This window comes from Aythya marila, assembly GCF_965140915.1.
Source record: "Aythya marila genome assembly, chromosome: 5".
NCBI lineage: Eukaryota > Metazoa > Chordata > Aves > Anseriformes > Anatidae > Aythya > Aythya marila.
The window spans coordinates 32,322,302-32,334,451 of record NC_139046.1 but is presented as its reverse complement, the minus strand read 5'-3'; the positions used below and the strand labels follow the sequence as shown (position 1 = coordinate 32,334,451).

The following is a 12,150-nucleotide window of genomic DNA, read 5'->3' as shown; positions in this document are numbered from 1 at the left end:
CAGCTGAAGAAAACAAGCCACTCTCCATCACTGTTCATTTACCCTCCTGAACCCTGCCTCTCAGTGCTTCAAGGTAGATGTTTCAGCAGTTAATAATGCTCCTGGGGCATGTGCAAGGAACAATTAAAGCTCGTTGTGCCAGTGAAGAGCCCTGGGGTGAGCTGGGGTTTGGAGACAGCTGCCCCCGTTTTGCTGCGTGCAGCAGGATCCCGAGCGGTCCTGTGGCAGAGAGAGGCAAATGTGTCTTGCTGATTGCAGACTCTGGCGATAAATGCTTAAAACTCAAGGGGAAAACTCAATGTGGCATTTCTAGGCTTTTTGCTGGTGGCAACCATCTTGGTGCCTAGTGGTTGATGCCTGGGCCAAGCAGGGCTGGGGAGAGCACAGCTGCCAAGCCCATGGAGCCATTCCCAATAAGCTGCAGTGCGGGATCGATGGCAGGAATGAAACACAGGTGGGTGAACGCTTCATAGTGCTCCCTTTTAACGCTTTGCCTTTGACACTGCAAGATCTAGATCTTTCATCCTGAAATGCAGGAAGGACAGCAACAGCATTTCCTTCCTCTCAGGCAGTAATGCTCACTGGCACTGTACCTCACAGGGTTAGCTAAGACTTCTCCAGCAGCATTGCAGGAGCCTTGGAAGAAGGCAGTGTTGGCTTTCCCTGGATGAATCCCCCTTGAAGGTATACAGCAAGGTTTTACATATGCCCAACAGCCAGAGTGGTATCTGCCTGCTTCGGCTGCTTGTGCTGGAAAAGTTTCTCAAACTGAAAATCCGAGTTACACAATTGCCTGGTATAGCTCCACAACGAGCTGGTGTGCACAGGGAAGGGGCAAGCTTTTCTCTTGCCTTTGTGACTTGTCTGTACGCTGGAAACCTCTCCAGAGATAAATTGGAAGTTGTCGTTGGCATCTCTACTGAGAATGTCAACAGGAATCTGTCAGTGCCAGTCATGATGATACAAACACAGTTTCCCCGCTTAAAGCACTGCACCAACTGTACCTAATTAACCTTCATGACAGCACAGCAATACAAGGAAATAGGGATCATTAACTTCAGCATCACTTTACAGAAGGGGAAAAGAAGCAGCAGTGCCAGCCCCATGTGTTTCAAATTGAGGTAGGCTCAGAAAATCGCAAGGTTAAAAATAACAATAATCCATTTGGGATTCTCAGAGCTTTAAGAGCACTCTTGAATCAAACTTCCAGGTTTTTCTCCAAGAAACATCAGGGCTGGAAACTTCTCTCCCATACACACTTTTTCTGTGACTCAACGCGCCAGGCTTTTAGAAAATCACGCATTCTCAATCACAGTGGTGCAGAGGCATTAAAGGCGAGACTGATTTGCTCAGTTGCTAAAAAATCAGTGGCAAAGCTGAGAGTAGACAGTGTGAGTCACTGACCCTCCACCCCGGCTTGTTCCTGCAGACCAACCATTTCTCTAGGTAGGGGAGCCTGCCACAGTCCACCAGCTACTATCACAGTGGTTGCTTACTAGCTGCCAGAGGCATAATTCAGGCTTGAGCTAGCAACCTCACACTTCTTCCCACCTCTGCAGAGGGACAGGTAGGTGCCATTTACTCTTTGTTTTGGTCTTTGAGCCCGCCCAGCTCTCTCGCCTGGGGCTCAGCTGGGACAGAGGTGTCCTATGGACGCACAGCCCCGTGTGCTGCCCCTGACGCTGCTTTCCTGACTCGGGGCTGGGTTTGGAAATCAGCGAGAAAGAGCAGCTCGTACTAATCCTTTTTAAAGCAGAGAGTTCTCCTTGCCCATCGTATCACCTGCTAGCAGGAGCTGAGGGGAAGAATAAGGCCCACTCCATTATCCTGGCCACCAGCACAGGCTCTAGTGTTGTCTCACCAAATGAACGCAACGCAAAGCGCTGAGCAGTCACCATAGCAGCTTTGCAAATTGTATCTGTTACTACCGACAAACTGATCTCACTCGTGCCCTGAGTCATAGATGCTATCAGGACCCGATGAGAAAGCAGGGCTTTGTCTGGAGCCCCGGCCAGCAGGCTGCCTGTGCCGCGCAGAAACCCGTGGGGACTGGGGGAGGCTGTGGCCAAGGAGGAGGGCGTCGTGCGGGGTGCCGACCTCGGCACACAGAGGCGGCGTTTGGACAGCCGAGCGCTTTATTCATCTCTTTTTCCCTTTCTTCCTCTGTTCTGAGCTGACATGGGGTGAAGCGAAGCTGAAGGGACCCTTGAAAAGGCCGGGTCATTGATAGAAAAGAAAAAGGGCTTGACAGATGGTGAAGAGTTTTTATGAGCAGCATGGGCTGCAGTGGGCTCCAGGGAACAGAATTGCCCCCGTGCTCTGGCTGTGTGTCTGTCTCTCTGATTATTTTGTGTATTTCATCTCTGCTGTCTGTCTCACCCTTAATCTGGGCTCCTCTGTGCCAACAAAATGCTTAGCTCACTCCATTGTCTGAGAGACTAATTTGCACTGTAAATCCGATGCTTATCTTACATGACAGCTTACTATGGGGTTTATTGCAGTCCTGAAGACAAACTAACCAGGGATGGCTAGAGAGCTTTCGACACATCCTCTGGAGTATAGAGCAAATACGACCTGTTTCAGCTTGCTGCCAGTTTAGGACGTGTCCCCTTGTGGTTGGGGTCACAAAGGATTTCTCTTTTTCTTTTCCTATAGATTGAAATCTGAGATTTTTTAATTTTCTCCTTCTTTTGGTGGTACAGCTTCTGTTCTGTGGCAAAGCCTTGGGGATGCTCCTGAAACAGCCTTGAAGCCTCCAAGGGCCAGGTCCTCCATCCTTCTTCCCTGCTACTTGTGAGTTTAAGGACCACAGGAGTAGCTGCAGAGCAGGTGCAGGTGCAGGCAGCGTGCAAGCACTGATGCTCCAGGATGCCGCAGCTTTGTTGACTCTGCCTAGCTTAATCAGAAAGAACCTTTGTCCTTGTCTTTCTTCATTAATATTTCCTGACACTTTCTCCGATATGTTTTAGCTCTTTGCTGGCAGAGTAACATCCCCCCTAATCTCATCTGCAGTTGCCTCCTCCCCTCTGGTCCCTGGGCTATCCACCCGCAGGCAAACACAGCATCTGAGCGATTTTCGCACTGGTGTTGGCCTGATAGCTGAGCAGCTCCCACGGCCCCAGAAATGTGGGCCAAGGCCTAAAGCCTCCTAGAGAGGTGTTGCAGGTAGCCTCAGAGACAGGTTTGCACTGGGAGAGCCAGGGAGATTATTGCTGCATTGATACAGCTCTTGGTTCTGCAGCTGAGCACGCTGCTTAATGCCCAGAGCTTCTGCATTGCAGTCCTCTGAGGGACACAAAGGATCCTGCCTCCCTGGACAGGGCAGTGGGAGCACAAGACCCATGTCATTCCATCCCGCTAAGGATGGCATTCATGTGCAGAACCAGTCTGATTTTCCAGGCTGCCTTTATTCCAAGTCATCGGAGCTGGTGAGCACCAGGCTGCTCCCAGGCACTGTCCTGAGCCCGGGGCCCAAGGGAAGGCTGCTGCACAGCCTGGGTGAAGCTCAGGTGAAAATCTATGCAATGGCTCCAAAATCTGCAGAATTTTAGAACACAAAAATGAACAGGAAGGGATCATCACAGCACCTAATTCAGGCTCATGCCTAATCTAAATCTGCCGAAGAAGCGCCCTTCATTTCCCTGACTAGAAACAGAGCCAAGCGAATCAAATTTCCTAACTTAAACTCATGTGTTGAGTGTCTAAAAGTTAGCCATTTGAATCTGCAGACATCTTAAATCGTTTCCTCGGTGCCCTGGAGCACCCGTCCACCCTACAAATGACCCGCTGCAGCCTGGGAGCCCCCGGTGTGACTAACTGGCCCGCAGTCCGCCCGAGTGCTCGTGATGCGGGCAGCAGCTCTGATCTCTGTGGCAAGGTCAGGCTGTCCCTTCAGCCGTCTGCATCCAGCACCCTGGGGCAAGCAGTGCTTCCAAGGGTAAAATCTGTGCCCTGCTGCTGCTGCTTTCTGTCAGATTTCTGGTTGGTTTGCTTAAAAAAAAAAAAAAAAGAAAAAAGGAAGAAAAAAAAAATGGGTTGTTTTCCACCAGCACTTAGAGACCCCACTGTGTTGCGTGTCATGCGGACAAGGGGAAGACGGTCTCTGCTCCAGCAAATTCGTGGTATCTCTGGGTAGAAGTACACTGAATAGCAGATGTGGTAAAGACGCAGGGTGAGACGAGTTACTAACAACAGAAGGAAGATGTTTGCTTAGACTGAATAGGTCTGACATCTCCATCAAGCAGGGCGTGCAGCGTGCTGGGGCCCCGCAGCTTGATGAGCTGTTCACCAGCCTTCCAGCCCTCCCAAGGCCTTTGCTTGCTAGCAAAGGAGGTCCACTGCCTGAATCAATATTGGCTCTAATCTGCGTGGAAATGGCAGTGGGTGGAGACATCAAAATGGGCTTTCCAGGTAGAAATTTTCTGTTGCCTGGAATATTATTAACAGCCAAAGAAAGAGGCTGGCGGTGAGCAGATAAACAAGGGGCTTTCTTCTCAAGTAGCAGAGAGCTTCGGAGAAAGAGTGTGGGGGGGAACGTGAGAGCATCAAAGAGGAAATGGGGTGTGCATTTAGCAGGAGGCTAAAGCCCTCTTGCTACATTAGCACTGTGCAACCTCTGTTCTGAGTAGGTAGTGGGTTAGAAGAGGTTAGAAGGGATGCTGCTGCTCCAGGGCTGCTGTCTTCCCAGCTGGTGCTTGCTTTTTTTCCTGCGACAATTGCTTTGTTGTATTTTTGCAATTATTAGTAACTCATCTCGTGTACAGAACTGGCAGTGAATCAGAAGGCAGTCGCCGAAATACCTCGTCCCACGAAAAGAACAGCTCCTCCTCTGCCGCCCATGTGCGGCACAAAGCGAGGGGGTTGTGTGGGGGCCGACACGGGGGCTGCCAGCTTCGAGTCCCCCCTTCCCCGAGAACTGGCGAGCTGTGAGCGGTGACGTCTGCGGGGCTGTGGGCAGGTACGATGGCAGCTTGGGTGGGTATGTTGTGCTGGCCTCCATCCAGCTGGCACAGGTACACCAGCACAGTCTTAACGCTATTAAATACATCGCTGAGATCTCTGGAGGGCTTGTACAACCTGAGGTGACGTCCGTGTCGCTGTGTCTGTACTGTGGTTTGCTATCTGCTAGCTCAATTACAGCTCTGGCAGAGAGGCCTGCCTTGCGCCTCAGTCCCTCACCTGACATTAGCACAGACCTACCTTGAAGCAGATGCTCCCGGGGACCTGCAGGCCACGCAAACGTCAGCTGGTGCTGTCTGCAGCTCGTGCCTCCCATGTTGGCAGCGGTCTCTGTCATTTACTGGTATTAGTCAACACGCAGGGGAGGGGAATTACATCTCTCGTTAGTGGGATTTGCTTTAAATTGCAGCGCTGAGACTTGTGTGTGGGGATATAACCGAGCCGACGCCTTTTGTTCTCTGCCATGTGGGCAGTTCTGCTCCCATCGTCTGCCTGCCAAAGTCCTCTCCTGCCACGCTGTAGGTCTGGGATCGCTCCGGTTCCTCCCTGGAGCATCAAGGGGCTGCAAGGCTCTGGCATGTGGGAGCGTGTGCCCTGGTGGAGAGCCTCCTGGGCTGGAGGAGCTGCCCACGGAGAAGGCCCTAAGCTCGAGCTCTGCTGACTTTCCCTTTCTCTCTGTCCCCACAGATGCCAGCAAGGACCACCCGCAGCCGCAGGCAGGGGTGATCTGGAGAGTGACGGGCGGCCTGTTCAGTATCACCCGGGGAGCCGTGGGTGCCACGCTGGGAGGAGTCGCCTGGGTGGGCAGCAAGAGCCTGGAGCTCACCAAAACAGCAGTGACCAGCGTCCCCGCGGCTGGCGTTGGACTGGTGAAGGGCAGCGTCTCGGCGGTGACCGGCGGCGTCGGAGCCGTGGGCAGCGCCGTCGCCAGCAAAGTCCCTTTCACTGCAAAGAAGAAGGACAAAGCTGACTAATCCCCGTAGCAGCTCCCTTCCGAAAGATCAACCTGCCCACACTCTCCCCCTGCACAGCACCTCTTTGAGTTGGAACCAGCCGCTTCAGGGAGGGTACAGCACCCGAGCAGACTCCGGCTGCGGCCTGCTCAGCACCGCCTGCCTGGCTCAGAGCTCTCAGAGCCGCTGTCAGCGCCTTTCACCCCCATCACCTGCTGGGAACCCTCTCTGCTCCCAGGGCTTTCAAGGCACGGTTGTCTCTGTCTCGCAGTCTTCTTCCTCCCTTCTTCCTCTGTGGAAGCACGGAGGGCTGGGAGAGGGTGTCGGGCTCCATCTGCCTGAAGGTGGGGGGACAAGGGGGCAGGGGGGAGAATTATGCCTGGCTTGAAGTGTGGGTTAGGTATTGAATTGAGCTTCAGCAGGGAAGACAGCCTCTGAAACACCGTTTCCCTTTGCCCTGGGAGGTGTGCCTGGGGGGGCTGCCTGCAGGAAAAGAGTAGAAGTCCCACTGACACAAAGGAGAGATGCTGTGAAAAGGGGGAAGCCTCCCGCCTGCCCTGTACCTCTTACCTTCTCGTTGTAGGACCCATCCCACAAGCTACTCCCAGTCACTCACTCCCTGGCTGAATTGCACCCTTCAGAGAAGGAACCCTCGAGCTCAGCAGAGCAGCTCAGGGATGATGCCACACACAAGTATCGTATGTCCTGGGTCACCAGCTTCTGTGCAGATTTTCGGGGTAAGAGGCGGGAGGATGAAACCTGCTGTGTGTGCCCACCTGGGGAAAGAGCTGACAGTGGCAGCTGCCAGGCCTCTGTGATATTACAGCACAGGTACTGATGCTCCACTGGTGCGAGGGGAGAGGTGCCCTCGCCACGGAGACACAAACCAGACCCTTGGGTATGACCCTTGAAGTCCCTGCAGTATCCCACTCTGCAACAGGGGCATTTTGGCTGTAGGCCACGCTCTCACTTCACAGATGTCACTGGTAACCACGAGTGTTCCCAAATGCCATCCGAATTCTGCTCCAGGGAGGGAGAGGAGGCCGAGAGCCTCGCTCTCCCCTGACTCAGCACCCTGGTAGTGGTGGCCTGGCTGGGAGCAGGATGTGCTGCTTCGGAGGATGCTTCCCCAAGGGGCTGAGCACGCTACAGCGGCTGCGAGCCTGCGCAGGGCACCAGCAACTCCTTCACGTGCTGCTCCTGAGGCTCCAGCCCCGCCCCTCTAAACGACCGTGTTGCACTAAATATCCCACCCAAACTCTCAGTGCCGCAGAAACCCAGACACCTGCATCCATCTGGGAGTCATCGCCATCCTCAGCCTGGCCTGTGATGCTCGAGGGGCTGCGAGACATCGTGCACACACACACACACACATGCACGCACATGCACGTGCACACACTCACACTCCAAGGTCCCCTGCAATTCCCAGGCTGGGGAAAGCCACGGGTTCCAACATTAACTCTGCCTTCCCTGGCTTTGGCAGGTTCTTAGCCTAGGTTGTTAGCTGTTGGATGCGTAGGCAAGTGAAGCAGTGTTCGTGCTGTATCCTGTAGATATGCATATGTGGTAGCGTGTGTGTGTGTCTCAGTCCACAGGCATGTTTTCAGCCAGGTAAGCAAAACTGTGCCACTGCCGCGGAGGAGTTCACACAATCATCCTTGGCACATCCAGCGCATAGGTTTTATATAGGGTCCTGGTCAAAATAATCATGTTTTAGAGGAAGGTTTCCCCTCTGTTGCCCAACAGCTTAGTTTACTGAAACCAAAGGAATGTGAAAAATCTCCTTTCTCCTGTCTATGCCGTTTGTTTACTTTCTGCCCTATCGTTGGACACTGAAGCCAACTTCCTTGATTTTCATTTCCTGTTGGAGGTCATTGCATTTCCTGACTGCTCTGTTACGCATAGGACTCAAACATCAGGGAGTATTTAAGTATAACCCCTCCACCCCCATTTTGACTGATTGTTCTTGGGCTTGTGAAACAGTTTTGATTCCGACCTTTATTAAATCCACATTTGGGGCCTGACTTCAGTCACCATGTCCCTGTGTTAGTCCTGCAGGTGTTAGTAGTCTCTCTCCATGCCCCTTGCTGGGTAGTGGCCCTGCTGTTTGCAGTGGCAAGAGGTTGCTGATCTCCACAGTATGTTACTCTTGATAGCATGAGAGTGGTTTAACCTACGTCTTTGTTTCTGAAGAGGAAACAGCATTCAGTATGAGTATGCATTTCCTCTCTTTGTCTCTTTTGTTCTTGTGAAGGCCAAGTTGACCCAGATGTGTTGGTTCTGTCTCTGAAGGCAGCAGCTTCACAGGAAGATCAGGTCTTGATGTGTGCTTGCACTTTGCTGGGATGCTCGTGGCAGTTAGCAAGGCCAGAAGAAACCGTGTCTGTTCTTCCTTTGTACCGAGTGCCCTGCAAAGCTGGAGGGCAGTTTGCACTGCACGGATCTCTGCTCACCGCTCTCCCTCAGCACATCTCATTTCTCATGCCAGATCACAGACTGCTTCTGAATCCACCTCCAGCCCCAGAGCTAAAAGTTGCTTGTGCATAACTACCTGTGCTGTCACCAGCCCGCTTAGAAAGATGGTTTCTCACCAACTGGGACAGGGGACAGTCTTCCTAACTGCCTCTCTGAGGCTTTGGGCAGGAGAAGACTGTGTAAGGGCTTCACTTCTCCAGCTGCCCCAGGGCAGGTGAAGGGAAGCTCATGATGCTCTGGCTAACCAGCCTCCCACACAGGCTCCTGCTGCCAGGAGGGAGGGAATAGATCCTTCCCAGGCCATTGTCTGCAGGCATGGAAAGTATGATAAAAGTGCGTTAAGGAGGGCCTAAGGGTTTCCCATCTTTTCAGGTCTGCTCTTCAGTACACCCTGCAGTAAATGGCGTAAGGCTCCCTGTCTGTCTGGACCTGCCATTTCCTCGGAGGGTGGCCTGGAGAAGGGGAGGAGAGGTGTGAGGGGAACTGCTCTTTGAGCCCGGCTAATGGAGAAGTCATGGGCCAACAATAGCAAAAAAAAAAAAAAAAAAAAAAAAGGGAAAACTAGCAGGCAGGGCTAGAAGATCAAACCTACCCAAAAACCAGGGCCTCGTACTGCTTAATGAGCATACAGAAATACATAAATACACGGGGCTCAAAGGAAGGCTTCTGGAAAGTGTCCCTGTTGGCATGCTAGGCCTGTGTGGTTGAGCCCAGTGACCCAGCCCCAGGCTGCTCTTCTGGGCACTGTCTGTGCCAGAGGAGAAAGAAAAACAGGGCTGGTGGCACCAATCTAACCACAAAGATGCTTCCTGGCAGCTTTGGGTGCATGACGTTGGGATCTGTTTGGGATGGGGAGGTCACTGCTTGCTGATGGAAACCCCCCTTCCCTCCTTCCCCACCACAGAGAGCAGCCAGGCCGTGGTGCAGGCCTTCCCCACAGCCCCTTCATGGCAGAGGGCTAAAAACTGTATTTTCTATAAATCCCACTGATGGGGAGCTTGGTACAAAAGGAAGGGGGAAGCTCGAGGTGGACAGAGTGATGAAGGGAGCTCATGCAAGGGAGATGACTGGTGTCCTGGTGACAGGAGGAGGGGAGGGGAGAGGAAGAGTCAGGGAGTGAGAAAAGGAGGAGCAAGGAGGGAATTTGTTTCTTCGGACAGGCTCTGAATCAGAGGATGAACATGAGGGAGTTGGCCCTAGGGAAGAGCACGGAAGGGAAGTGGAAGAACATGGGTTTGGGGGTGTGGTGTGGTTCCACTCTTGGCCGGGGCCCTGCTTCCACAGCACTGACGATTACCGAGTGTTTCCATTTAGCTAGCTCAATAAGCCCAACGGGTGCATGGCCCAAATGCCAGCTCAGCCCCTCCATTACCTTCCACCTTTCCAGCTCTCCCCCAGGCTTTTGCCGTGATCTCCCCGCGGTGGGGCTGGGGTGGGTCCTACACACAGCCCTGTGCCCACCACAGCTGGGTGTTCCCTGTGCCCAAGGGGCATGTCCCAGCTGAGAGGGTAGCCTGCTGGAACTTACTTTCCCCCTTTTCCCCTTTGCTTATCCCATTATTGTTCTTTTTTTCCCTTCCCTTAGCTTTTTTTCTTGCCCCTGGATAGAGCTGTCCAAACATCTGTGCTCGTGCTGGCTGGGAGGGCAGAGAGGGCGACTGTTCCCGCAGCTCCCCTGGCTGGGAGAGGAGTGCATGTCTTCCACCCCTCTCTGTCCGCCCGTGTTTGTGTCTGGAAAATCTTACCCCATTCCTTTCCCTCTGGGTTTCCTTGCTGGCTCTTGTTCCTGTGGGTGGGTCATCCCTGTGTCTCCATCGCAGAGCAATCCTGGTAAAAATAACAGCGTGAGCGTCAACGTGGAGATGGACGGAGAGAGCCGCAGGGCTGCCGGGACGGATGCACGGGGCTCGTCTCTGCTTCCCCAGGAGCCCGGTGCGAGCCTGGGACCGGCGCTGCGGCCGCGCAGTCCTGTGCATGGTGCTGGGCTCCAGAGGACACTTTGGTTCTTTATCATTTCATTGTCTGTAATTGGTTTCCTACTGAATTTGTTTGCTTGGTTTGTTTTGCAGTGTGTTTCTGGGAATATTCTGCATCTCTGTATTTTAATTACAGTAAAATTTGAGGATAAAAATCTTTGTTGCGCCGTTTCTTGTTTCCAGTGGGGGAAAACAGGCAGAGGAAGCACAGTTGAACGAAGATGTTAGAGATTCCTTGGGAAATCAGATCTCTCCCCTAAGGGCTCTAAATGAGGCACCAAGCAGGGCTGAGGCTCAATCCCCACTTAAACTAGGACACGGCTTTCAACCGTGATTCAAAAGCCATTTTGCTGCAAGCAGGTTTCCTGATTGGAATAGCAAGAGCAGTTTGGGGAAGATTTTTTTAACATGATTTCTTGTTTTGCTTTAAAGACCAAAAATGCGCGTGTGAGCACATTCAGGCCAGAGGAAGGCTAGCTGAGCCACAGAAGTGGTATCCCAGCAGCCAAGGAGAGGAAATTTTGCCTCTACAGCTGCCGTTTTGTCTTGCAGGTTTGCACAGCTTCTTCTCCCAGCTGAGGAAGCAAAGAGAAGCCTCCTTCCCCCCGCAGCAGCCTGCCATTTCAGCAGGTCGAGGGGGTTTTACCTCCCTCCCCACAGCTGCAGGGCAGCCCCACAGAGCAGCCAGACGCATGCATTTGCTTGCTGGCAGGCAGCACGGGTGCTGGGATGGGCACAGCCAGCCACCCCGGCCACCTCACCCACTGCACGGATGCCTGCCCACGGCAGAGCTGCCCCAGGCTCCTGGGAACATGCAGCCCTCCAGCAGGGACGATGGCAGTGCAGCGGAGAAGCCACCGAGCTCTGGGACTGCTGAGGAAGGAGGAGGAATTTGGCAGCTTCAAGGCCCATGGCCCTTTTACTGGGATAAGGCTAGGAGCCAACAGCTCGGCATTCGTTAAGTGCTGACAAAAGGATTAATTTAGTAGCTAATAATGGGGCAATCAAGCCATTTATTTGGCTGATGCTTTGCTGGTGGTGGAGGAGGAAGGAGAAAATGCCTGGGGTGGGTGGCTCTCCAGTTGATGGGGCACAGATCTGTCCCAGAGCGTGGTGACACCGTCCTGCTCACAGGGCAGGAGCCAGGTGAAGGGGAGGCCATCGGATTCATGACCCTGCTCACCTCTTCCCCCCCCCAGTGCCCAGCTCAGGCAGCTTTGCCAAGTTAAGCTTGTTTGCTACATGCTGCTAACGAGCTGACCTTGTGTAGCTGCAGCACCTGCCCCTCAGAGGTCTTTAAAGGTGGGGAAAGGAGGGTGGAAAATTGCTTGTAGCTGCTGCTTTTCCTTCAGGCTTTGCCCAGAGATGGTTGTGTGCAGCACCCAGTCCCACCCTCTCTTGAATAAGAGCTCAGGTGGCCAGCAGACCTCAGAAGGTGCCTTTGGAGAGGAAACCTGCCCAGGTAGGTGGGCTCTGGGTGGCCAAAGTGCCACTGGAGCAGGTCCAATGCTACTGTGGGGACTGGGGTGTGCAGCCGTGGGTGGATGTAGCTGGCCTTGCAGGGCTTTCTGCCGGTCCCTGCCTGGCTCCTGAGGGGCAGAGCTGTGAAACTGCCTGGGGCTGCTCTGCTCCTTCCCCTGGGGACCAGCTCCACAGCTGGGCTCTGGGATGTGCCTCAAGGGCTGGCTGCTGGGCTGGTGAGTCAGTGAGCTGTCCTAGTGGGTGATGTTCAAGCAGACTGACCACATCTTGTGTCAGGCTTCGGGTGCACTGCTGCCACTTTGCTC

General features: G+C 53.5%; 1 protein-coding gene across 1 annotated transcript in view; it reads left to right on the top strand.

The window, feature by feature from the left end:
• LOC309878339 (transmembrane protein 263-like) overlaps positions 1-8,948 on the top strand; it is a 191,966-nt gene extending 183,018 nt beyond the window's left edge. Inside the window, exon 3 of the mRNA XM_082760682.1 lies at positions 5,647-8,948. Coding sequence (XP_082616808.1) covers positions 5,647-5,933 — 287 coding nt within the window. The 3' untranslated portion in view covers positions 5,934-8,948. The remainder of the gene's footprint in view (positions 1-5,646) is intronic.
• Positions 8,949-12,150: the final 3,202 nt, after the last annotated feature.